Below are 27,512 nucleotides of genomic sequence, written 5' to 3'. Positions count from 1 at the left end.
GGATGTTGTCTGAATCCTGGGAAGCCCCTTGCAAAGCTGGGTGCGCAATGGGTTGACTCAGAACCCCATGTCTTAGGTTGCCTCTCCGGGTTGCCTATAGGTGGGTATTTCTGCCCAGAGACGGGCTGGGGGAGGAGGAGGAGGAGGGACCCCAACAAACCCGCCCGCTTTTGCCTGATCTGATCGGGCGGCGGCGTTTCTCTGGCCATGGGAGCCTGTGGGCGCCCGCTCCGCTCCAACAGCGGCACCAGGAGCGCACAAGGGCGCACCAGCTTGGCGAGAGGGCTGGAGGACGAGGCGGAAGCCCTCCCCACGCATCGGTCGGCCGGGCTGCGAGCCGCGAACCCCCTGCAGCCTGCAGAGTCGGCCTGCCCGAAACGCATGGAGCAACTGGATAGCCAGCCCTGAAGCCCAGCGCCAGAGCCCGGAGCGGAATGCCAACGGTTTAGCTCCTCCGAGCCCAGACCAGGAGGAGGAAGAAGAAGAGGAGGAGGAAGAAAAATAAGAAGAAGAAGAGGAGGAGGAGGAGGAGGAAGAAGAGGAGGAGGAGGTGGTGGAAGAAGCGGGCCAACTGCTGGGATGAGCGCCGCGGCCGCCACCGGGGTCTTCGTGTTATCCCTCTGCGCCATCCCGGTCACCTACCTCTTCAACGCTTTGGCTGCCGCCGGCAGGTGAGCCAAGGGGTGGCGGGGGGGGGGGAGCAGGTGCGGACGTTTCCTCACGTGCGCGCTGCCAAGCGGGGCTGGTGTAACGTGGGAAAGGGAGCCTCGCGGAAAAGAGGAAAGGGGGCGCAGATGTGGCAAGAAGCGTTGAGAGAGGCGCGCGCAAAGAGCGGAGCTTCGTGCCAGGTGGAAAAGCTGCCAGGACACCTGGAGGCAGCCCCCCCCGTTTCTCTGGCCCGCCCTGCCCGCCAGGTCTCAAGGGTGCACCCCAAAGACTAGGAGGGGAGCGATTTGTAAGATTGGGGAGAATTCAAGGGAGGGGGGGGGGATTTGCAGGAAGCTGCATTTGCACCCGCTGGGCAATGTTTCTGAGTCAACCCGGGTCCAGCTGTGTGGCTGCTGTCGTCTGCCTGGTGCCTTAAGAATAAAGTACCTTGGATTTGATTACTTCTGCTTAGGGATGAGTGGTTGTTGCTGAAGTGTGTATTGGGTTGTAGGGGGGGGGAGGGAAAGGGGCTTGAACAAACTGAACATGGGCCATGGCTTCTCTTCCCTACCTTCAGCTGCTTGCCTTCTGGCAACTTTCCCCAAATGCCACAAGGGAGAAAATAAAGTCCCATGAGTTTTTTTTTTCCAAATTGCATATAAGTCATTATTATTATTTTTTATTCATTGTGTTTGGTTAGCCACAGTGGGCCAGGCTATTGTGTTTCCAGCATGCTGAATTCATAGAATATAGAATAGAATCGAGTTGGAAGGGACCGGAGAAATGGAAACAATTTATGTCCAGGATGAGAGGGGTCTGTGAATATTTTCACAGCCCTCTTTTTGACTCGTGCAGTGTACAGGTCCTCCATGGAAGGCAGGTTGTTTTTCCTGCAGTTCTAATATATCAGTTGAAGGTAGGAAAGTCATCCGGGCCTCTTGTATGCGCTCTTTCCATTGGAAATTTTGAGATTTTTTTTTTTTCAAACGAACAGTGCAAAAATTGGCCCAGCTCTAAAATACTGGTGATCTTTTTAATGATCTTTCACTTTCTATCCAGATAAGTGCTGGCAAGGATTTAAAAAGCAAATTCAACCATGCCCCTTTTTTCAAATCCAACCAACCGCTATAGAACAAGGATCGAAACTGCAGCCTAATTTGGGAACTAAGACCAATTGATACATTCTCTGGAGTAAGCCCAGAATAGCCAACTTTGCACCTAACTGTCAGTTGTACAAAAGCAGAGTTGCCGTGTTGCTTTCATTCCATGCCACCACGCCCAACCAAATTGCCTGGGAACAGCAGGTTTCCTCAGGGCTAAATGATCCTTAATTAAAAGAACCAGATCTCTGCATTTGCAAACAACAACAACAACAAAAAGCACCTCATAAAGTCATAAATAAACTGCACTAACAAGATTGACAGGGCCATGGACCCAGCATGAGGGGTCAGAGGAACACAAGGAGATTCTGTAGAATCCCTGCTAAATAGGGAAGCATTCACCTGGTCCACCGGGCCTAAAAAGCAGGATATTTTTTATTTATTTATTTGTTTTGTCAAGCATGTATAAGATAATAGATATAAGTACATACAAGGTTATGAATACATGAAATGAATACAAATAAATGGGGAGACAGGGATAGCAGGGACATTGCAGTGGTGGATTTCAGGGGGGTACGCCCCGGTACGGGCGTACCGGATCCTGCTCAGAGCACCGGGTACCTTTCCAGTACAGTACTCCAGAGGGCTCACCTGCCCGCCCGCGCTCCTTACCTGTGCTTTAAGCTTTTGGCGCTTCCATGCACACATATGGCATGTACAGCGCCTGCGCGATGCTCCGCCGAGCAGCTGGAGCGTCGGCAGAGGCTTGTGGAAGCGTCGCAGGCAAGGACACCGCATGTGCGCGCGCATTGCATGCGTCCATGTGGGTGATGCCAGGGCCGTTCCAACCGTACCGGTTGGAACAGAATCCAGAACCCACCACTGGCACATTGGTACACTTATGCACCTTACAGGAATGGGGTGAGGACCACAGTAGACAGTTTTGAGTTTGAAGCTGTGAAGGTTTGAGGCTGTAACAATGGAGTCAGGTAGAGCATTCCAGGCGTTGACCACTGTTGCTGAAGTCGCATTTTCTGCAATCGAGTTTGGAGCGGTTGACCTTGAGTTTGTATCAATTGTGCGATTGTGCATTGTTGCAATTGAAGCTGAAGAAGTCATTGACAGGTAGGACATTGCAATAGATAATTAGTGTGTGTGTGTGTGTGTGTGTGTGTGTGTGTGTGTGTGTGTATATATATATATATATATATATATATATATATATATATATATATATATATATATATATACACACACACACACACACACACACACACACACACACACAAATTATCTATTGCAATGTCCTACCTGTCAGTGACTTCTTCAGCTTCAATATATATATATATATATGTGGAAATAGTAGACATTGCAGGGATGTACAGTTGATGGGACCACAAAAAGGACCTTCTCAGTGGTGCCCCCCTTTTTTATGGAACATCCTCCTCCTCAATGTATGATTAACCCCCAGCTTGTTGCTTTTCCAAAAGGTGCTAAAGGTGTGGTTTTATCAGTAGGATTGGAGTCCCCAAATGGAGCCGATCAAGGGGTTAATTTGATTGCTTTGCTTGCTGCCATTGGGCGGAGTAGATGTTATTATCAGATCGATCTGATTTGATATCCTTGACCACAGCCAAGCGCTGTTCTGTAGTTTGCAAAGTAATATTAACTCTAACCTCTTTTAAAAGTTCTAGAATAATAATAGCAATAGCACTTAGACTTAAATACTGCTTCACAGTGCTTTTACAGCCCTCTCTAAGTGGTTTACAGAGTCAACCTATTGGCCCCCAACAATCTGGGGTCCTCATTTTACTGACCTCGGAACGATGGAAGGCTGAGTCAACCTTGAGGCGGTCAGGATCGAACTCCAGACTGTAGGCAGAGTCAGCTTGCAATACTGGATTCTTAACTTCTGCGCCACCATGGCTCATACATATATAACTACATTTTCCCCCTTTTATCTTAAAACAAATTGTGATTCCTGTTTTTTATTTGATGGTCTCTGACCAAATCAAAGTTTGGTTTTGATTGTGTCGCTGCCGCCGTTGCCACGGGGTGAGGTTTTTACGTAGAAATGTGAGGTTTAATGTTGTAAGCCACCCCAAGTCACCTTTGTGTGAATTGGGCGACCATATACGTTTCTTTCATAATAATAAATCTTGCACAGAAAACACTTCCCCCCGCCCCTTCCAGTCGTGGCCTTCCCCATTCTGGCAACCCAGAAAGCTCAAACTGCCCAAGGAGCTGCTAATATAGTTCTACAGAGGAATTATTGTGTCTGTCATCTGCACCTCTATAACTGTCTGGTTTGGTTCTGCAACCCAACAAGGCAGACACAGATCTCAATGGATAATTACAACTGCAGAAAAAACAACGGCTACCAACCTGCCTTCCATTGAGGACCTGCATACTGCACGAGTCAAAAAGAGGGCGGTGAAAATATCTACATACCCCTCGCATCCTGGACATAAATTATTTCAACTCTTACCCTCAAAACGACACAAAGGGCACTGCACACCAGAACAACTAGACACAAGGAGAGTGTTTTTCCCTAACGCCATCACTCTGCTAAACAAATAATTCCCTCAACACTGTCAAACTATTCACTAAGGCTGCATTACTATTACTATTAGTCTTCTCATCGTTCCTATCACCCATCGCCTCCCACTTAGGACTATATAACTGTAACTTTGTTGCTTGTATCCTTAAGATTTATATTGATTGTTTCCTAGTATGATTCGATTGCTTATTTGTACCCTATGACCATCATTAAGTGTTGCACCTTATGATTCGTGACGAAGGTATTTTTTCTTTTTATGTACACTGAGAGCATATGCACCAAAGACAAATTCCTTGTGTGTCCAATCACACTTGGCCAATAAAGAATTCTATTCTATTCTATTCTATTCTATTCTATCCTATCCTATCCTATCCTATCCTATCCTATCCTATTCATCCTATCTTATTCTATTTGTCCTATTCTATTCATCCTATCATATCCTTTTCCAGTGGTTCTCCACCTGTGGGTCGGGACCCCTTTGGGGGGTCGAACGACCCTTTCACAGGGGTCGCCTAAGACCATCGGAAAACACATATTTTCGATGGTCTTAGGAACCGAGACACCAATTTTATGGTTGGGGGTCACCACAACATGAGGAACTGTATTAAAGGGTCGAGGCATTGGGAAAGTTGAGAACCACTGTCCTATTCTATCCTATTCTATTCATCCTATTCTATCCTATTCTATTCTATTCATTCAATTTTACTCTATTCTATTCTATTCTATTCTATTCATCCTATCCTATCCTATCCTAACAGAAAAGCATTGACAGAGTACCCTCCCTGCTCATTTTGTGCAGCCGCTTGGCTGTCTTGCAGCTGGGATGTCCTTTATCCCTGGAACAATACCTGGAGTTTGCACAGATTGTGTTTCAGGTTATATAAAGGGGGACATGCTGAACAGGCTATTGTTGATGTCATGGCTTAGAAGGTACCCTGGGGAAGGCCAGGCCGGGCCAGGAACAAGAGCAGGAAGGTCAGGGCCCTTTGGCACTTGCATAAGCTGGGCTGGTATTTTTAGACACTGCCCTGCCCTCGGCTGCCCGTTGCCTGCGCTGACATGTTGTGGAAAGGGGAACAACAATAGCCAGCAGCTGCTTTCTCCAGAAAAAAATGCCAGAGGTTCATTTGTCAAAAGGGAAGCGGCAGGCTTGGCCTGAGTGCGAAGGCTTTCTCCCTGGAGCCCATGTTGTCCTCCAGCTCTGCAAAGAGAGGACCGCGACTCGCAATCAGGATGAGCATCCCTACTCATTAGTTACTAAGCCTACTTCTTTTTTTTTTATTATTATAAACAATTATACACATTGACAAAGACATACGCAGCACTTACAAGTAAGATTGGAACTTCCCATTCCTTCTTTCAGCAGATATTTTATCGGTGCATTTTGACAAACATTTCCCCCCCCCCCCCCAATCCATCTCTATACATTTTTACACTTATCATCCTATTATTTCTTACTGTTTTGCTTATCGGTCTATGTTTGGTTATTTGTATCAGACAGTCTTTATCACTCTTCTACTAATCAGTGCCTTTTTCTACTTTCCTTGTTTCCTCCTTTCCTTGAATTTCCTTAGAAATACTTAGCGTACTTCTTTGCTTGATGCAAAGGCCACGTTTCCCCTCCAATTTCCCTCCATCGTGATGGTGCTTTAAAGCAGCGGCCTCCAACCTTTCGGGCACCAGGGAGAAAGGTTTTTTTTTTTCCAGAGACCGGAGGGGCTGTGGTTTTGCATGCTGCCTGTCTCCTGTGCACGGGGCTTGGCTTGTTGGCTTGGCTTTCTGACATGCCATGGGCTGGTGCTGGTCTACGGACTGGGGATTGTGGACCCCTGCTTTGAAGTAATGGAGAGAAAGAGACTATTTTCACCTTGCATGGATAGCAGAGTCTAAAGCAGTGGTTCCCAACCTTTTTTTTGGCCATGCCCCACCTAAGCATCTCTAAAATCCTGATGCCCCCTTCCCTCCCGTGACATATAATTCTTACTTTACTCCAGTGCTGAAATCTAATCCCCCACCACCACCGGTTCTGTTGGTGTGGCTTGGTGTGTGGGTGTGGGTGTCATGTGACTGGGTGGGCATGGCCAACTTTTTTTTTTCACTTTCAGCTTTTTAAAAAGCTTTTTTAAAGCATTTTTTGCCCTGCCTGAACTGGCAGGGGAAAAAATGCTTTAAAAAACAAAAAAAGAGAGTTTCCAATCAGCCGTGAGCCGCACAATTTTCAGAAGCTTTTTTTTTTTTTTTTACTATCGGTTTGCAGAACCAAGGACAATCGTCCCTACCGGTTTGGCCAAACTGAATGTCGATAGCCATGACAAATGTAACTATCTTAACATACCTTTTGCTCCTACAGCGTTTGTTCATCACATTAAATCGCTATTGGATTAAATAGGGTTTATGGCAAACTAAAGGTTATTAGCTTTGAGTATCATGCAAACTAACAAGCAGAGACATCACCCTGCCAGCAAAAGTCCATATAGTCAAGGCAATGGTTTTCCCAGTTGCAATGTATGACTGTGAAAGTTGGACCATAAGGAAGGTTGAACGCCAAAGAATGAACTCTGGTGCTGGAGAAGACTGCAAGGCGATCCAACCGGTCAGTCCTAGAGGAGATCAACCCTGAATGCTCTTTAGAAGGCCAGATCCTGAAGAGGAAACTCAAATACTTTGGCCACCTAATGAGAAAGAAGAAAGACTCCCTGGAGAAGAGCCTCATGCTGGGAAAGATTGAGGGCAAAAGAAGAAGGGGACGACAGAGAAGGAGGTGGCTGGATGGAGTCACCGAAGCAGTAGGCGTGAGCTTAGATGAACTCCAGAGGATGGTAGAGGACAGGAAGGCCTGGAGGAACATTGTCCATGGGGTTGCGATGGGTCAGACACGACTTCACAACTAACAACAACAATCACGCAAACCAGGTCTTTGGCTGCTTTGGAGAACATCAGTAACACAACTAGGTTTGTCAGAAGGCGGCCAGCTATCTGTTGGAGCATTTCATAAAACTAAAGCTGTCTTCTCAAACCGTCCTCCCCCCACCCCAAAATCTTCAGGAAGCCAGTGGAATACGACAAAAATCCAACAGTGCTGTTTTTGTGGCTTGTGGCTTCTGAGGAGGAAAAGGAAATGACTTGCAAGTGTGTTCCCCACCAAAGTTTCACAGTTCCTTTAACCACTGACTCGCAGAAGGCTAAGCTGCGTTTTTCAAAGAAAAAGACAGCTCTCATTATTTGTTGTGGGTCTCGTTATAAATATCTGAGGCCGCTTACAGTCCGATTCGGCGCTGCCAAAGATCAGCAAAAATTTATCCCGCAGGGAAAATTATTTACCGTTCCAGATTTTCCATCACGGAGCTATCAATAATGATTTCCCATGCGTGCTGGGATGCTCTGAGCTACATAATTGGAAGGGAATAAAAGCCCTGGGTGAAATCAGCATTTCTCTTTTTCTTCGGTTTTATTTGAGGAACTGAAGAGGGGGGGTGGGGGGATATGTTAAGATCTACATTTATTCCTCTTTTGGTTTCTCACTTTTTGTTTTTGTTTCCTGCAGCTCTTGGGTCATTGTAGTAGCTGGATTGTTGATTCTGGTCTTGGTGGGCTTGGCAGCTCGATTTCTAGTGAAAAGGAGACCACCAAGCGATCCACTTTTCTATGGTAGGTATTGGTGCGTTGTGGATAAAGTAAATGCGAGTGGCTAATCTAACATTCAAATCACACCATAGTAAACCATAGTTTAACTACAGTTCATTGTACTAGCTGCAATTGGCTGAATTTGCCTGAATGCTAACTAATAATGTTAAGGCAAAATCCAACACACTATGCTTTAGTGGCTTGTTACTATCAATTGTATAAGACCTGTGGCTGAATTCATTCATATTCTGAATTTGCATAAAACAGTGAATGAAATTTTTTAGATCTTCTCCAGGTCCGGTTCAGCATATTGTGCAAAGACAATTGCTGTGTATTATTAATTATTGAGTTGAGAAATCAAGATTCCCTGATATAAGTTTTGGTAAGTCTGAGGCTTAGACAGTGGCCTCATTCAAATGCTGCACTAAACCATAACACAGCATTTATTTTTGACGGTGAAGTTTGCAGTCCCACCCATGATTCAGTATGAATCCCCAGCTAAGCCCTTGTAGCCAGTTCAAAACAACGATGATAAAAATAATTCTGGCTTAATATAATAGGTTAAAAGTGGCCCGTGGTTGCTTTTCACAGCTCCGTCAGTTGATAGCAAAAGCTTTATTCCATGTTTTCCGTTTGTAACTCCACACCCAATCCCCCTCCAGCAAGAAAAAGATAGGTGAAAATAAGAGGGCTACAAATAGAGAATGGTGTTGATGACATCTGAACGTCCGTGAAAAACAAAGTCTGTGAACGAGGCCAGACAGTTGCAGGAAAACAATTTGTGCCATAATACATTTGAAAGTCTTGAAAAGACCTGTGTTTTCACTTGTAATTAGAAAATGCTTTCCCCCCCCTCCCTTCCCTGGTTTTGCTGTAGTTTACGCCGTGTTCGCTTTCACCAGCATTGTGAATCTAATCATTGGGATGGAACACGATGGGATAATTGATGGATTCATGACTTACTACTTGAAAGAGGTAAATCATTATGGATCATGAGGGGTGGAGAAAGCGGGTAGACAGCTGGGAGCTGGGGTGGCGCAGTGGTTTGAATGTGGTGTTGCAGGCTGACGCTACCACTGTCGGGAGTTGGAGAAGGATGGAGTTCATGCTTGACTCAGCCTTTCATCCTTCCGAGATTGGTTAAATGAGGACCCAGATTGTTGGGGGCAATAGGCTGACTCTGTCAACCGCTTAGAGAAGGCTGTTAAAGCACTGTGAAGTGGTATCGAAGTCTAAGTGCTATTGCTATGAGATTCATGAGTCAGGAGACCTGGTGGTGCAGTGGCTAGAATGACGTATTGCAGGTTAATTCTGCCTACTGTCAGGAGTTCGATTCCGAGCGGCTCACAGTTGACTCAGCCTTCCACCCTTCTGAGGTCAGTCAAATGAGGACCCAGATTGTTGGGGGCAAGAAGCTGACTCTGTAAACTGCTTAGAGAGGGTTGTAAAAGCACTATGAAGTGGTGTATGTCTAAGTGCTATTGCTGTTGTCCTTCCTTCCTTCCTTCCTTCTTTCCTTCCTTCCTTCCTTCCTCCCTTCCCTTCCCTTCCCTTCCCTTCCCTTCCTTTCCTCTGCCCACTGCCAGCAGTTTGATTCTCACCGGCTCAAGGTTGACTCAGCCTTCCACCCTTCTGAGGTCAGTCAAAAGAGGACCCAGATTGTGGGGGGCAAGAGGCTGACTCCGTGAAACTGCTTAGAGAGGGCTGTAAAAGCACCATGAAGCAGTATATATCAGTCTAAGGGCAGTGGCTATTGCTATTTTCTCCTGGAATACTTGTATGGAAAGCTGTGAGGTTCGGTACAGCTCTTGTAAAAGATCATTCACTTCTGCATCCTTCCTGCTGGTATGCTGGAGGTTCGCCAACGGATGCTGAGAATGTTATGATCGGGAAGCAAACCGCAATCTCTGCTAGCTGCAGATTCTCCGAACTGCGGACTTAGGATATTGGGGAAGATTGCTGGAAAGGAAAATTGACTTCTGTGATTTAATCTTTCATTTGAAGAGACCAAAAAGTGCACAACTCATCTTTTTTGGTGTGTGTGTGTGTGTGTGATCTTAAATCCATTAAAGTGATGATTGGATCACGTACGGTTTGCATGTGCCTCTGATTTTAAGATCTCCTTCCTGCTTGCAAGTTTGAGTCTTTCAAGCTGGACGTGCGAGATGCTGCAGTGAAGTTATGAGTCACCAAAAGGTCAACGGCACATAGTATATTTCCTCCCTTTACACAGACTTTGTCCAAAAGTGACAGTCCATGAATTGGACAACGATGTTTTTCCGTTTCATTCGGAGCAATACCCAGCCTCCAGATCCAGTTTGTTGAGGGCTAGCAGCATGCTTCATTTCATTGGCATTCATTTCTATTCTTCACCTCTTTTCCACCAAGTTGATCCAAACGATTCTTCCAGGGACAAAACACAGAAGGTCTTTTCTCCTTGACACCAGCGGAAAATGAGATTCAACAATGAGAAAGTCGCTGGGTTCTTACGAGGATTTAAAAAAAAAGGGAACCAGTTTGTGTCTCAGAGCATTGTGTGAGTCCAGTGTTTTACCATGGAGCCTGCTGGCAACCCTGATTTATTGGGTTGTTAACCACAGTTTAGCACTCGGATAGCATATTTACCAGGCCCCGGTGGCATTGAATAAGCTTTACATGCAGATTTAAAATTGGAATTAGGTTTTTTTTAAAAAAAAACCTGTATCACACGTGACACATTGAATGCTGAACTTGCCAAACCACTTTTCAGTCTGCCAGATTAAACCAAGCTGGATTTGCATTTTACTCCAGGTGTTGTACAAATTCAGGCAAGCTACTCTTCAGTTCTGGACTTCCAGGAGGCCCGTTTTCCCCACTCCCTAAGCGGCCGCATGGGCCCTGCACTTACCTTGCATCCAAAACGGGCCGCGTGGAGACTCCTGGGAGGGGTGGGTTGGGAGTGGCCAGCCAGTGGTGGGACTTGGAAGTTCTCCGAGCTGGCCATAATTTTAGCTATCGGTTCTCCTGAACCCGGGCAAACCTGTAGCAGCCCACCCCTGCCAAGGATCCCACGGTTCAACCCCCGAGCTGCAAATCTTCTCTTCGGTGGGAGAAAGATCCGACGACCTCTGTTGTAGACTTAAATTCATTGCAAAGACAACCAAGGATATTATTATGCCACATGTGATTTCCAGTGGGGGTTAAACTCAAGACAGCTTTATATTTGTTTCAGCTGAAGCTGTTGCGTAGCCTTATCTCCTTTGTTGTTCAGTTACTCTTACGCTTATTTCCGTAGGGCGAGCCTTATCTGAACACGGCTTACGGGCACATGATTTGCTACTGGGATGGTTCCGTCCATTATCTGATGTATCTTCTGATGGTGGCAGCCATTGCCTGGGAGTACGTAAGCATGGCCTTTGGGGAGCTAAGTGTGACATTTGGCGGGGGGCGGGGAGGGCTAAACAGAGGTGGTATTCTCCCGGTTTGGACCAGTTCGCCGGAACTGGTAGAGGAAATTGCAGGTGGCCGCACCCACCCGTCCCAGCTCTATGGCATCCTATTTAGGCCTTTTTTTTTTTTACCAAAAGTGCATGCATGGAAGTCTGAGCACATGTGCCTGCTCACATTTGCGAACCGGTAGGGAAGGTAAGTGAATGCCACCTCTAAGGCTAAGCGTGATATGAACCCTGGTGGCACAGTGGTTAGAATGCAGAACTGCAGGCTACTTCTGCTGACTGACGGATGCCAGCAGTTCGGCAGTTCAATTCTCACCAGCTCAAGGTTGATTCAGCCTTCCATCCTTCCGAGGTCAGTAAAATGAGGACCCAGACGGGGTCCTTAAAATATACAGCTCTCTTTTCTTCCAATGTGATCTTCACAAAAACATACCTGCGATGTAGTCGGGCAGAGAGATCTTCTGAACGATGTGACTGAAGATCAATCTGAACTCAAGTCTTCTTGGTCTCAAACTACATTGATGTTGTGTGATTTCAGCCACAGGGATGCTATTCCCAGAGACCTGGTGGCGCAGCAGTTAGAATGCAGTATTGCAGGCTGACTCTGCCCACTGCCAGGAGTTTGACCCGGATGGAGCTCCAGGTTGACTCAGCCTTTCGTCCCTCCAAGGTCGGTCAAATGAGGACCCAGATTGTTGGGGGCGATAGGCTGACTCTGTCAACCGCTTAGAGAAGGCTGTTGAAGCACTGTGAAGTGGTACACAAGTCTAAGTGCTATTGCTATGAGATTCATGAGTCAGGAGACCTGGTGATGCAGTGGCTAGAATGAAGTATTGCAGTCTAATTCTGCCCACTGCCAGGAGTTTGATTCTGAGCGGCTCAAGGTTGACTCAGTCTTCCATCCTGAACTCAAGTCTTCTTGATCATGCTCCACTACCTTAACCCAACAAACTACATTGATGCTGTGTGATTTTAGCCGCAGTGATGCTATTCCCATTTAGATGGGTTATTTTCTTCTCTTCACCTTACTTACTTTTTGCCGCCTCCACCTTGTAGGGCTGAATATTTTAAAAACAGCCCCATTTATGTTTAAAAATGAAAGCAATGATTTAGTGCAAGTAATACATTCAGTGACTGTAAATATATAGGCACGTATAGTTTGAATGTACCTCCAGTAAGAGGACAGGCATCACAATGGTATCTGAAAGCAAGGTTTTCTGTTTTCTCTGGCAGGGAAAATTATCGGATGATTGGCTTGTACTGGCTGGGATCCATCACAATGAGCATAATTGTCTTTATCCCTGGAAATATTGTGGGTAAGGAAATATTCAGGATACACTTTCCTTTGGGGCTTTAATAATTGACCTCTTTTTCAGATTCTTGCGTAATACACTTTCCTTTGGGGCTTTAATAATTGACCTCTTTTTCAGATTCTTGCGTAATTGACCTCTTTTTCAGATTCTTGCATTTTTAAGGCAATGAGATCAGTGGTTACCAATGAAATGGATATTTTATAGTATTGTACGGCAGGTTGGGAGCATTCTAGCTAACTTTGGCCAATCTCAAAAGCCAAGCAGCATGGGATACGTTCAGTGCTGAGATGGGAGGTTGGGTAACCTAGAATTACACCCTAGCTAGAAAGTCAGAAATGCATCCTGTGACAGGTCTACGACAACTCGCCAGGGTCAACTCGCCACAACAAACTCACTGCAGCCAACTCGCCATGGCCAACTCGCTGCGGGAGAAGAGTAATATCGAAGAAATAGTGGACTAGAATCCTTAAAGGATGTCCAGGGAGGGACAAAATGAAATGTAAATGACAAGAATTAAAATAATTTTTAATTATTTTAAATAATCAAATTGAATTGTTGAATTGTCCTGCAGTGAGGGGAGGGGAGGGTTGGTTGGGCGGGGCCAGCCAGGGTTGGGATTTGGAGGTTCTAGCAGCCCACCCCTGAGTTTATCTCATGTTTGAATGCATTGTATGAAACTTTGAAAGTGGGATATCCGAATAAACCAGGATTCAAATAACCCAGCTAAACTTATCATGCAAACAAGAAAACTGCACTGGTTTCATTGTGATTTTTCATCTGAATAGGCATGCAAAAGATTGCACTGTGTTCAATCTGTCATTAACGATCCTTAATTCATGTTTTCCCTGTTCCCGAATAGGAAAATATGGAATGAGAGTGTGTCCTGTCTCTTTGTTAAGTGTGCCGTATATTTTTCTCCCAATATGGGCTGGTTTCAAAATCTATAATCAACCTCCAGCAGCTGCTGATTTCCCAACGAAGGTATTCTTCTTGTTAACAATTGTCATGATGAAAAGGAAAAGGAGGAAAGGCTTGAATTTCAAAAGAATAGAATAGAATAGAATAGAATAGAATAGAATCCCATTTCCTGGTTTTTCTGAATGTGCCGTGACTTGCCAGGATCCTTGTTAAACTGTGGCAGCCAGTTTGCAAGACATCACGGCTGGGCTCACCTCACGAATAAATCCCAAAACGAATAAATCACATTGGTATTCCGAAGGCGTGAAGCACGTCACTTCATCCTAGGTGAAGACATTTTTCTGCTTACGCTCCCTATGCTCAGCGTGCATAGAATCACAGTCTTCCCATGTACAGGTAGCCCTTAGAACAGGGGTGTCCAACTCGGTTTCATTGAGGGCCGCATCAGGATTGTGTTTGACCTGGGAGAGGGGGGCTATGGTTGGGATGGGCGTGGCCAGCTTGACGTCACTCGTGTCAGGGATACCTGTGGTGGCCCAAGGGCTCTGAGGGATAGAATCAAGATCACGGAAAGTGTTAATACCACTTTACAATACCTTGGTAAGGCCACACTTGGAATACTGCATCCAGTTTTGGTCGCCATGATGTAAAAAAGATGTGGAGACTCTAGAAAGCGTGCAGAGAAGAGCAACCAAGATGATTAGGGGACTGGAGGCTAAAACATATGAAGACCTTCAGATCCAGGAAATGTAATTCATTAGGAGCTGGCGGGGTGGGGTGGAGTATTGAATGAGACTTTAAAAAAACAGTGTAGAAAAATAAAGCAACAACAATGATTAGGGGACTGTAAGCTAAAACATATGAAGAACGGTTGCAGGAACTGGGTATGGCTAGTTTAATGAAAAGAAGGACTAGGGGAGGCATGATAGAAGTGTTCCAATATCTCAGAGGCTGCCAAAAAAGAAGAGGGAGTCAAGCTGTTTTCCAAAGCACCTGAGGACAGGACAAGAAACAATGGGTGGAAACTAACCAAGGAGAGAAGCAACGTAGAACTAAGAAGAAATTTCCTGACAGTTAGAACAATTAAACAGTGGAACAACTTACCTCCAGAAGTTGTGAATGCTCCAACACTGGAAGTTTTTAAGAAGAGGTTGGATAACCATTTGCCTGAAGTGGTGTAGGGTTTCCTGACTAAGCAGGGGTTGGACTAGAAGACCTCCAAGATCCCTTCCAGCTCTGTTATTCTATTCTATTCTATCATTTTTGGTTGGCATGGCCTCCTGCAACCCTCTGCCAGTGAAAATGGGTACGGCCCTCCTGAACTCTGTTTTTCCTGGCAGAGGGTTGCAAGAGGCCATCCCAGCCGAAAATGGAGATTGGGAGCCTGTTTTCACTGGCAGAGGCACTGCGGGCCGGTCCTTTGCTGTTTCCAGGGCAGCTCCGTGGGCCAGATCCAAGAAGCCTGCAAGCTGGATCTGGCCCACGGGCTTTGAGTTTGACTTTGGCTTACAACAGTTTGTTCAGTGTCTGGAGATTGTCAGTTATTCAAGTCATGGTCATCTCAAAGGTGCTTTTTCACAAGGCAGCTGGACTTTGTTTTTCCTTGAAGACTTTTTGCTTCTCATCCAAGAAGCTTCTTCAGTTCCGAGCCGGAACTGAAGAAGCTTCTTGGATGAGAAGCAAAACGTCTTCAAGGAAAAATGAAGTCCGGGCTGCCTTGTGAAAAAGCACCTTTGGGACGAGTTTGTTTAGTGACAAGTGACAACGGTACTCAAAACAGTGGCTTTTGAGCTTTTTTCACACTTATGACGGTGGCAACATCCCCATGGTTATGAGGTCAAAATTCAGACGCTTGCAACCGACTCATGTTTATGACGGTTGCAGTATCCCAGGATCACATGATCCCCTTGTGTGACCTTCTGACAAGCAAAGTGAATGGGGAAGCCAGATTCACTTAACAACCGTGGCAAAAAAAGTTGTAAAATGGGGCAAAACTCACTGAACAACTGTCTCACTCAGCAACAGAAAATTTGAGCTCAATTACATCATAAGTCGAGGACTACATGTATAGAGGGAAATGTTCTGAGGATCAGCAACATCTCACCTTAAGGGGAAATAAATATGGGGTTTTGTTTTGAAGGGAAGTGAAATTGACAAAAGGAGTCTGTGATTAAACGTAATTTGATTTCCACCTCTGCTGCCTTGGTTGAAAGAGCATCCTTCAAAGAACCTCATGCGGCTAAATCTTTTCAACAGAAAAAAAGATGCCTGTTTCGACTTGTGGTTTTCCTTCTGTTGTTGTGTCTTCTTGTTAAAAGAGCTGCAGTGAAGGGCAATGCAATGACTTAAGTTGGCTCGACTTCAAAGAGTCTGTACTCCAGGCGCAGTCAGGAAACGGTTTTCTGTTTCTTGAGAAACGTTTTCTTCTAGGATTTTAGAATAAGAATAGAATAGAATATAGAATATAGACTAGAACAGAAAAGAAAATAGGAGAAGGAATAGAACAGAAAATAGAATAGAATTGGAGAAGGAATAGACTAGACTAGAATAGAAAATAGAATAGAATAGACTAGAAAATAGAATATGAGAATAGACTAGACTAGAAAATAGAATAGAATAGGAGAAGAAATAGACTAGACTAGAAAATAGAAAAGAATAGAATAGAATAGACAATAGAATAAAAGAAGGAATAGACTAGATTAGAAAATAGAATAGAATAGAATAGAATAGAATAGGAGAAGGAATAGACCAGACTAGAAGATAGAAAAGGATAGGATAGGATAGCATAGGATAAGGAATACACTAGACTAGACTAGACTAGGATAGAAAATAGAATAGAAGGAATAGAATAGAATAGAATAGAATAGGATAGGATAAGAGTTGGAAGGGACCTTGGAGGTCTTCCAATCCAACCCCCTGCTTAGGCAGGAAACCCTATACCACTTCAGACAAATGGATATCCAATATCTTCTTTTAAACTTCTAGTGTTGGAGGAGTGTTTGTTTTGTTTTGTTTTGGTGTGGGTGGGGGGGAGGAGGAGAAAAAGACTTTTGGGTGTCTTTTACTTTGTAACATGCCAAGCTATGGTTTGTTTCACTTTGAATTATGGAATTAAGCATAATTGGAGAAGTTAGCACAATTGTTAAATTATAACTTTGGCTGGGTTGATAAGCCGTAAGTCATGGATTGGAAAGCAAAGGGCTGAGGCCTCCTAGGACACTCGGCCCATACTCAACCGACCACATGATTTTGGCAGGCGGCATGAATGAAGTCTGTGCATTGTTTTCCAAACTGTTTTGACACTTTGGGCCTGCTTGAAAAGTTCTTGCTAAATTGCAGAGGCCAGGGCCCCTCCTTAAAAACATCTGGCACATGGTACAAAGTATATTGTTTTGCAGAGATGCTACAAAATCCTTTGCTGCTTTTGGCCCAAACTTCTAACAGGGCTTCCATCCCCCTTGCAGGTTATCAAAGAAGTTCAGAAGCAGAATCTCCTGAGAAGACCGACTGACTTTCTCTTGGCTTCGTATTTCATTTTTGCAACAGGATTTTGTCTCTTCAGGGGCATGGTAGGTGGTCTTTTCGAAGAATAGGGACAGGAATCTTACAACAAAAGATGTGTGCCATGCACACTTTGTGGAAAGTATTACATTTTAATTTTAATGCATTTAAGTTTGCTGCTATGTTTATACTTCAACATGGGACAGGAAAGGTGAAGGTCCAGGCATAGAGATCCATGGGTAGGCAGGTGTGATAAGGTTTATGAATTGGTGTGCAACATGGCATTGCAAAACCAGAAGGGTGCGGTGTATCACATAATGTCACAATGCATGTTTTGTGACTTTGTATGCTGAGAGATGACCAGGCTAAACCTGAGGGAGGGGTCAAATGCATAAGTCATGAATTCCTGCGCACCTGGAAGAGATCTAAGGCCAGCCCTCTGTGAATGCTGTCTTGTTCCTTCTCGTTTGCCTTGACCGTTAGTAGCTCAGATTTTTGTAGAGAGCTTAAGCTTGCAATAAATCTTTGTACTCATTTGAACTGCCTGAATCTGATGATTTCCCTGGCATTTGACATCCATCCATCCATCCATCCATCCGTCCATCTATCCATCCATCCATCTATCTATCTCCAGCCCACCTTGAATGCCTCTCTTATCTCCCACTCATTTCCCTTGACTACTAGTTGGCCAGATTCTTGTAGAGAGCTTAAGCTTGCAATAAATCTTTATACTCATTTGAACTGCCTGAATCTCCTGAGGTCCCCGGTGCTTGACACATGCTTTTGTCATCGCATCAATGTGGTTATGAATAGATGCTTACAAATTGTTTTTCTCTCTCTCCCTTACATATCTAGGGAGATGGTACAGTAGTTGGAACAAGATTTACACTAGGGATTTCCTAACCTGTATTTTATTGCACCGAAATATTATGTTCCATTTTTTTCTTCAGATTGTTTTGGACTGTCCAGGCGAACTGTGTCGACTTTACAGCCAACTTCATGAGCCATACCTCAAGGATCCTGCTGCCTATCCAAAGCTTCAGGTGCCCCAAATGAGTTTTGCACAAAATTTGCATTGTGATTCACACATAACGTTTGGTTACAATGCTTTACAAGGAGGCAGAATGATTGCTCTAATTTATGAGGTTAAGCCAGAATTGAACGGATATGCTTATGATTTAGTTCCCCAATGTTTCCAGCTTTGTGGAGCAGCGGGGCGGGGTGGGGGGAAATGCAAGTGCACACACATACACACACAGCTCCAATTGCATGAGTGCGTGCATGCCTTCCTGCCATTGACTTAAATGGAGCGCATGCGAATGGGCTCACCAGCCATTTCCTGGGTCAGTTGCACATCTCCCATGGTCCCCAGGTTGGCAACCCCTTGTTTAGAATTCTGTGTGAATCTAAATATTGGGATGGGAAACTGGCAATTGAATCCAGCAAAGAGTTTCTTCAGCAATCGTGGTTTAGCCTGAGGTGTTATGCATGCAGGGTTGAAATCCAGCAGGTTCTGACAGGTTCTGGAGACCCAGTAATGGAAATTTTGAGTAGTTCAGAGAACCGGCAAATGGCACCTCTGGCTGGCCCCAGAGTGGGGAGGGAATGGGGATTTTACAGTAACCTTCCCCTGGAGTGGGGAGGGAATGGGGATTTTGCAGTATCCTTCTGCTGGAGTGGGAATGGGGATTTTGCAGTATCCTTCCCCTGGAGTGGGGAGGGAATGGGGATTTTATAGTGTCCTTCCCCTGGAGTGGGGAGGGAATGGAGATTTGTAGTATCCCTCCCCTGGAGTGGGGAGGGAATGGAGATTTTGCAGTATCCTTCCCCTGGAGTGGGGAGGGAATGGAGATTTTGCAGTATCCTTCCCCTGGAGTGGGGAGGGAATGGAGATTTTGCAGTATCCTTCCCCTGGAGTGGGGAGGGAATGGAGATTTGCAGTATCCCTCCCCTGGAGTGGGGAGGGTATGGAGATTTGCAGTATCCTTCCCCTGGAGTGGGGAGGGAATGGAGATTTGCAGTATCCCTCCCCTGGAGTGGGGAGGGAATGGAGATTTGCAGTATCCTTCCCCTGGAGTGGGGAGGGAATGGAGATTTGCAGTATCCTTCCCCTGGAGTGGGGAGGGAATGGAGATTTTGCAGTATCCTTCCTCTGCCACCAAGCCACACCCACTAAGCCACACAATGCCCACCAAGCCACACAACGCCCACCAAGCCACACCCACAGAACCGGTAGTAAAAAAAAATGAATTTCACCACTGGATGTGTTATTGGACAAATCATGCTAATGATCAACATTTTTAGACTAAGACCTTATTGGTTGGCTTTGTACAAACAAAGGTCACAATTTTCAAACCTTAATAGAGTAGCAGGGTTCATATTCTGCCTGAGTTAAAAAAAAATCAACTATGGCTTGACGAGAGATGGCTTGACCAAACTATTATGGTTCATAAACCACGATTTATGGCTCAGATTACAGCAGTCTACCCTTCCTGCATCATTTACAAAATCATACAGGGAGACTTCACACATAAAGGAGTGGCTCCTGTTTTGAAGCTGCACAGACCAATTCTCTTCTCTTCTAACATTACAGATGTTGGTCTACATGTTCTACTCGGTGCCATACTACATTCTTTCACTCTATGGTCTGCTTGTACCTGGGTGCACCTGGATGCCCGATTTAACTCTCATTCATGCTGGAGGATTAGCTCAGGTAAGACCAGAAGATTTTTAATGATGTGATATAGAAGGCATAGTTTTCCTCTGTACCACTTCCACATTCAAAAGGGGATGGGCAGCTATGAACCAGAACATTAGATGGTCTACAGACTACAGAATAATAGAGTTGGAAGGGACCTTGGAGGACTTCTAGTCCAACCCCCTACTCAAGCAGGAAACCTGATGCCATTTCAGACAAGTGGCTATCCAGTTTTTTTTCTTAAAAACTTCCAGTTACGGGGCACCCACTACTTCTGGAGGCAAGTTGGTTCTCACTGTCAGGAAATGTCTCCTTAGTTCTAGGTTGCTTCTATCCTTCATTAGTTCCCACCCGTTGCTTCTTGTCCTGCCTTCAAGTGCTTTGATACAAGGCTGACCCCCTCTTCTTCACGGCAGCCCCTCAAATATTGGAACAGTGCTACCATATTTCCCCCAGTCCTTCTTTTCACTAGACTAGGCATACACAATTCCTGCAACCATTCTTCATAACCGTTCATCCTACGCTATAATTTACCGAATAGAGTTTGGTGTCCGGGAGAAGGTACCGGCCTAGAAACTGGAGACAAAGAGTTCTAGGTCCCCTTAGCCATAAAAGCCAACTTGGATGACTTTGGACTTCCTCTCTTTCAGCCAACCCACCTCAAAGGTTTTGTGGGGAAAGGAGGAGGAAGAGGAAGGAGCGTTTGGCATGTTGGCTGCTTTGCGTTGGCCAAAATATATAAGAAGTGGAATAAAATCATCAACATCATTGGTGTTTGCATACCATTCAAGCCATTAAAAATCATTTGCCAACTCCAACAGCTAGCTTCATGCGCTTAAGCCAAAACTAAGTCAACCACACAGGCTGGATTTGATCAACCTACTAACCTAAAATGAATGGTTAGCAAATTTGTGGCTCACAGACATGTTCAGACTCATCCAATGTTCTTCATTTCTGTTTAAATGTGTTGGATAAACTCAGGCGACCGTGTTAATCAAATAAAGATGGCTCAGTTAGCATGCTGTACGGGCACAGGCCTCAAAGCTTAGCGTAATCAACTCAACGGTTCATTCACTGCTCAGAAGGGATAAAAGCTACCCGTTCAATTTCTTTTGCTGTTTGTTTGTGCATGGGGAAATCTGAATGTTGTTACTAGCCAGGCAGAAGTATTGTTGCTACTGGAGATATGATCCTGCGTAGAGCCCCACCCAGTATGCATTCAGCGTGGATGAAAAGCTTGCCAAGAGGCTAAAGACAGCCAGATTAAAGAAAGCAGATAGATGAATCAGTAATGGAAGCTATCCTGCTTTCCCAAAAATAAGACCTCCCCGGATAATAAGCCCAATTGGACTTTTGAGTGCATGCGCTAAAATAAGCCCTCCCCCGAAAATAAGGCCTCCCTGAAAACGGCCCAAATAACGGCCTGTTTTGGGGGCATTTTTGGCTGTTTTCAGGCACTCAGGCAGCCAGAAACCAGAAAGGCAGCTGGCAATGCTGTGCATGCCCGTAGAAGGGCTGTGTGTGCCACCTCTGGCACCCGTGCCATAGGTTCACCATCATGTGTCTCGAGCATGACCTGATCAGCTCTTCCTCTGCAGGCCAGAGTCAGAGATCACGAATTCAGGTCAATCATCAACATTGCTAATACACAAATAAAACACTGTATGAAGCAGAGGATAACGGATGAAAGACAAAGGACAAACACAATCCTGAGCGGCCCTAGCTGCTTCTATCTTTACGTGTTTGTTTATGCTAAAAATATTCTTCGGCTCGGCATAACTTCTGCTCTTGCCCATAACTTTAGATGTAAGTTTATGGTATGTTCCAGAAAACCCCAATCAGCAACGCCTTCTTCTGAAGGCGAAACGAATGGAAACGGAACGAAAAGCCTTGCTTTTAGCAAAGGAAACAGCAAACTGCTCTATTTTTTTTCCACCTTAAACCTTTTATCGAGCAGCAGATCAGGTCCTGAGTGCTTGGGAAAGGCTACATGCCATTGTGTCAAAGTTCAAAGCAGGAAAAGTCGAGTGGCTGTCCCGATTCTATGCCAAGAGCTGACGGAGAGACGTGGATCCTCTCCAGAACATTCTGGTTTCTCAAAGCAGAATAACAGGATACTCGATTACGTGCCAACTTTTGATTGATGCCGTGCTTAAAATAACAAGCAAGTTAATGGAAAGGGGATGCATACTTAATTAGCCATAATAATGGGTGGCTTTCTTCTGATTTAGGTCTGGTGGTGAAGCCCAATCAGCTTTGGTTCAAACTTAAATGGTTTGGTTAATCTGCTTCGCTGGTTTGCTAAGCCAGGAGTCTCCAACCTTGGCAGCTTTAAGACTTGTGGACTTCAACTCCCAGAAGCTTTGCTGGCTGAGGAATTCTGGGAGTTGAAGTCCACCAATCTTAAAGTTGCCGAGGTTGGAGAATCTTGGACCAGTGGTGGGATTCAAAAATTTTTTATTATTGGTTCTGTGGGCGTGGCTTGGTGGGCATGGCAGGGGAAGGATACTGTAAAATCTCCATTCCCTTCCCACTCCAGGGCAAGGATACTGCAAAATCCCCATTCCCTCCCGATCAGCTAGGACTCGGGGGCAGATAGTAGATGGGGGCAGGGCCAGTCAGAGGTGGTATTTACCAGTTTTCTGAACTACTCAAAATTTCCGCTACCGGTTCTCCAGAACTGGTCAGAACCTGCTGAATACTACCTCTGCCCTAGATGAAGCCATTGCTGGTTAACTTCAGTCTTTCCTCCAAATCCAATCATTGTTTTTTGAATGGAGATGTTGCTGATTTCCCTGCGGTGCCAAATAAAAGCATATATATATATATATATATATATATATATATATATATATATATACATATATATATATATATATATATATATATATATATATATATATATATATATATATATATATATATATATATATATATATATCTGTAATCTAGACATACGTTTATAATATTTTAATTTTATATTTCATGTTTTATATGGTTTTTATCTCTTGTAGTGTTTTTTATCGAAATGTGGTGTGAACGGACCCTATAATAAATAAATGTTTTACGAGCTGGGTTTGCCCAAGAGGCAAAACTACAAACCAAGGAAGGGGATTGTATCTTGGAGATGGAACTCATAATAATTTTGAGATAAGGGGATGCACTTGAATTTGGGAGGGTTTGTTGGGGGGTTGCCATACACCCCAGTTCCCCCCAAATGCATGGGTCCAGGACAGTGGTGAAATTCATTTTTTTTACTACTGGTTCTGTGGGTGTGGCTTGGTGGGTGAGGTGTGGCTTGGTGGGTGTGGCAGGGGAAGGATACTGCAAAATCCCCATTTCCTCCCGATCAGCTGGGACTCGGGAGGCAGCGAATAGATGGGGGCAGGGCCAGCCAGAGGTGGCATTTACCAGTTCTCTGAACTACTCAAAATTCCCACTACCGGTTCTGCAGAACCTGTCAGAACCTGCTGGATTTCACCCCTGGTCCAGGACAAAGAAGTGGGTGGTGGAATCTCTTTTAAAACACCCATTTAAAACCCATAGCATGAGGGCTCTGGAACCTTCAAGAGCGATGGGTCATGGTTCTTTGATTGAAGGAAACATCTTGATGCATCTAGTGATTATGGGGACAGTTAACACAGATTCCTACACAAATGACAACTCGAATTCCATTCCTTCTGCTTTCCAGGCTCAGTTCTCACACATTGGTGCTTCCATACATGCCAGAACTCCCTACATCTACAGAGTCCCCGATGAAGGGAAGGTGTGGTTTCTTGTTCTCAACGTAATCCATGGAGTCCTCCCGCAGCTCTTTGTGTTTCGCTGTCTCCGCAACCCTGAGTTTTTCATGAAAGCCCAGCTGGAAGAGAAGGTGGACTAAAGAAGATGGCTTCAAAACTGTGGGGCATTGCAAAGGAGGAGGTCCACAGTTGGGGCAAAATTATTGAAAATAAAAAACTTCTGTCTTTCATAGTATTTCTCAAGAGCTTGCTTCCAGATTCTGTGGGAATCTCTTTCTCCAAATAGAATAAGTCTGTTGGGGACTCATCCCAAGAGTATTTGTGGGGTAGTGATGGGGGGTGAGATTTAAATCATTCAAGAAGGCAGCTCTTTCACTCCCCCAGGCAACTAACACTTCTCGTGTTGTCCAAACTCTTTTAATAAACTCCCTCATCCATGGTGTCTCTCTAATTAATCTTCCTCCATGCCAATTTCATTTTCAACCACGCCGGTGAATTCATTGAATGGTTTCAGGAATAGTGGTGGACTGGGTCATTTTTTTCCTCAAGTGGGGTCAGTCTTGACCAAACCACTGAATTTTTATCTTTAAATTTTCCGAGGGGATGAATTAAAGACAAAACACGAGAAAAGCAGCAGCTTTCAATCTTGGCTGGAAAAGGATGATCAAAGACCAATGCAACCATCCTAGAAATTTTGCCACATCTTGCTGACAAGGGAATATGCTGTTTTGTTATTATTGAGAGCTACTGGGAAGCGACGTCTGCACAGAACGCTGACTGTGGTTTCTTAACCTATGTTTATTGACTGAATCCCATCACCTGGGCTTGTATAATACTGAGTCACAAGTAAGCCCAGTGAGGTTCAACCCAACACGCTAACGAATGGAGCAGCAACGATGTTCTTGAGGATTTGTCTTCTTCAGCTCGGTACTTTCTCGGTGCTTCCTACAAGCAAAATCAATGGACGGAAGCTGCATTTGCTTTGGCAAACAATTGCAGTCATTTGCTTAACAAGCATAGCCCCAAAAATCATAAAATTGGGCAAGGCTTACTTAACAACCCCCCCACTGCTTTATCAATGGAAATTCCACCCCCCCCTTGTGGTTCTAAATTGAGGCAACGTTGGCTGCAATCATATACTCCCTTGTTTCCCTGAAAATAAGACCTCCCCGGATAATAAGCCCAATTGGGCTTTTGAGCGCATGCACTAAAATAAGCCCTCCCCCCAAAATAAGCTTTCCCTAAAATATTTAAACACATGCATAGCCGGTCCCCTCCATTTCCTGAGGGTGGAAGGGGGGGAAATATGCCCAACATGCACCTGCCATCCACGCGGAATGGCCTCGTGGAGGCCACTCCCACAAGCCCTAGCTACAGCGCCCCTTCTCTTAGTGGCATCCGCAAAAAGGACTGGCAAGTGTGCCAGAAACAGACACAGAATTTCCGACCCTCTCTGGATCAACTGATCCACGAGCACACGGGCCGAGGTTAAGGAGCCTCCTGCACCGCAAAAATAATAAGACCTCCCCGAAAATAAGGTCAAGTCAAAGAAAATAAGACCCTGTGTTATTTTCGGGGAAACACGGTAGCTGTAAAGACTATTTAGTTTTGGGGCACAAATAAGTCATGATTTTCTTTTGCTTTTTTCCCCCCAGGATTTTGTTTTTTAACTTCCCACTCTTGTCATTTCCTAGAAGTCTCTCATCCAAATATTAACCATGCCTGACCCTGCTTAGCCAATGGAGGCCAGGCTCCACCTAGTGGGCAGCGGTCAAGGGTTCCTATCGGTGCTCATGTGATGTGAAGGTTTAGCATAGCAACAGCAGTTAGAATACCGCTTTGCGGTGCTTTACAATCCTCTCTAAGCGGTTTACAGAGTCAGCGTATTGTCCCCCAACAATCTGGGTCCTCATTTTACCAACCATGGAAGAAGAATGGAAGGCCGAGTCAACCTTGAGCCCAGCCAGGATTGAGGGAATTGAACTCCTGGCAACGTGAGCCTGCAGTACCGCGTTCTAACCACTGCGCCACCACGGTTTGTGGGCCATTTGCAGGCAGCCATGGATTGGTCTGGTCCTTGAAATTTCAGATTCAGCCCAACCGCCACAAATCAAAACCGTGAGAGAGACACAAGAGAGCTTCCCCCTGCATTGGTGGTTCTATTATAGCCAACTCAGGTGTTAACAGAATGCGTTGCTTTAATACTCGAGTTACATGAATACCTCACATTACACGTTATGAAGCCAAATATGACGCTAACTCAGCTGCTTACAACCTCAAACCTTACTCCCGGATACACAACCCAATAAATTTATTCTGTAAAAACAATAGTTTTTTTTTTGTTTTTTTTTCCTTTTTTTTTTTTTTTGTACAGTAAACTTTTCAACTACAAACCTCGAGTACGCAGAAATGGTTCAAGGATAACAAGCATAACAAGGGTTGATAAAAAACCGGACTAAACCCATATGTCTTCACAATAAAAGCTGGACTTAAAAAATAAATAAAATTCTCTATTCTCACAACAGCGACAATAATGTACACAGAATAATGGATTCTGGAATGCTTACCTACTAGTCTAGATCTAGTTTTGAGAGTAGAAAACAAAAACAAACAAAAACAACAACAGAAAAGTGACAGGGTTTATTTTCCCCCCTTTTTGTTGTTTTTTAAGCTTCTCGGTATAACTGTTATTCTTATATTTTAATTGGATGTTTTGGCTTTGTTTCCCATTGGCCTTTCAGTATCACAATTAAGCTTAAAAATAGAAAGCGTCCCCAAAACACAGTAAGCTCCGATTTGTGTTGGGGCCCGAAAAAACAGTTCCTTGTTATTCATCTAGAGAAACACAAAAGACTTTTTACTAACTCCACATATAGGAACTAAGTTAGAGAAATTTACGTTACGTCATGATCTTGAAAAGGATTAAGAGGATAGCTAAGCTAGAGCGTTCTAATAAGGAAAGGTACTTTCTTACAATTATTGACTTTTTTTTTATAATGATAATAAATCAAGTACATTTTGTGAGGTTTTAAAAACAGAGATGGCCAACTTATGTACTTCCGGGGGGTGGGAAACGATGGAATTTCCGGACAGAAGGTTAAAAAGTGGGCCCTGGGAATATTTTTGCCGTGGTGAATTCGATGGTCTATAAATGTGATGGAATCCTTGATTCAGGAGTTCAAAATTTGGAGTTTCACATTGCTTTACATACAAAATATGTACATTTACATAACGCATACAAAATCCAAGGAGAAATGCCGGGTCTTTTTCTTACAAGCTGAAAATACATGTTTTTTTTTCCTCTTCCCCTTTCCCTAAAAAAATGAAAACGCAAGCAAATCTGCTAAAAAACAGCCGGATGTTAGCAAGGAGAAAATTACTTTCAACCAAGCGTTCTTAAGTTGAGAGTTGGCCATGTTTGTTTTTAAACCCCCTTTCAAAAAATTAAAATAAAATGCAGAACAACAAATGGGATAAGAGGTTAATTTAAAATTTCATGATTTGTTAAACAGAATAGAGATCCTTGTGACCTGTTAGGAGAGGGCGTTTATTTCTAGGCGTTTAATTTGTACTCTCTAAAAGAGAGTTTTGAAAGGTTCGGTTTAAATTTTTTAGACATGTCGCCCTTCTTTTTCTGTAAAAAAAAAAAAGAGAGAGAGAGAGAGAGAGAAGAAGTTATCTAATGGCCGTTGTCGGTTGTGGGTCTTGCTTGAAAAAGAGCCTTTTTTTGTGCAGTTAAATCAAAGAACATTTAGAAAAAGACTTGGTGGGGTGTCGATGGGGGGGGGAATGATGTTGAAAGTTGCTGCTGAGAACATAATGGGTAGGAATGTGGCTAAATGTGCATACAAACATATATGTTGCTGATGGAGAGATGTGCTGACTTCAATCAAATCCAAGAATATTAAACAACCAAACATGTCACTTTCTTGTGTCTTCCCTTAATATGCAGCAGTCAATATGTTGGTTAAGT

At 44.3% G+C, this 27,512-nt stretch overlaps 2 protein-coding genes across 2 annotated transcripts in view; one reads left to right on the top strand and one right to left on the bottom strand.

Moving 5' to 3' along the window:
* Positions 1 to 23,774, top strand: TM6SF1 (transmembrane 6 superfamily member 1). Its single transcript, XM_081964741.1, has 10 exons — positions 1 to 671; positions 7,853 to 7,956; positions 8,810 to 8,907; positions 11,207 to 11,310; positions 12,600 to 12,682; positions 13,539 to 13,660; positions 17,062 to 17,166; positions 18,049 to 18,141; positions 19,692 to 19,811; positions 23,488 to 23,774. Exons 1-10 carry the CDS (start codon positions 580 to 582, stop codon positions 23,677 to 23,679), a joined length of 1,113 nt encoding a protein of 370 aa, XP_081820867.1. The 5' UTR covers positions 1 to 579; the 3' UTR covers positions 23,680 to 23,774.
* A 1,945-nt stretch (positions 23,775 to 25,719) lies between these two features.
* Positions 25,720 to 27,512, bottom strand: part of HDGFL3 (HDGF like 3) — a 39,352-nt gene continuing 37,559 nt past the window's right edge. The window contains exon 6 of the mRNA XM_081964754.1: positions 25,720 to 27,512. Within this exon, the coding sequence (XP_081820880.1) occupies positions 27,507 to 27,512 (6 nt within the window). The 3' untranslated portion in view covers positions 25,720 to 27,506.

The sequence above is a fragment of the Natrix helvetica genome (genome assembly GCF_964273705.1).
Source record: "Natrix helvetica genome assembly, chromosome: 12".
In the NCBI taxonomy this organism is placed as follows: domain Eukaryota; kingdom Metazoa; phylum Chordata; class Lepidosauria; order Squamata; family Natricidae; genus Natrix; species Natrix helvetica.
Note: the sequence above shows the minus strand (reverse complement) of the source record. Positions and strands in the feature narration are given on the sequence as shown.

What these genes read in the sequence shown, in the direction of transcription:
- TM6SF1 (XM_081964741.1), top strand. Translation starts at nt 580, where the DNA reads ATGAGCGCCGCGGCCGCCACCGGGGTCTTCGTGTTATCCCTCTGCGCC. An exon ending in GCTTTGGCTGCCGCCGGCAG is followed by an intron (nt 672 to 7,852) that starts GTGAGCCAAGGG and finishes TGTTTCCTGCAG; the next exon opens with CTCTTGGGTCATTGTAGTAG. An exon ending in TTTGTCTCTTCAGGGGCATG is followed by an intron (nt 17,167 to 18,048) that starts GTAGGTGGTCTT and finishes TTTTTTCTTCAG; the next exon opens with ATTGTTTTGGACTGTCCAGG.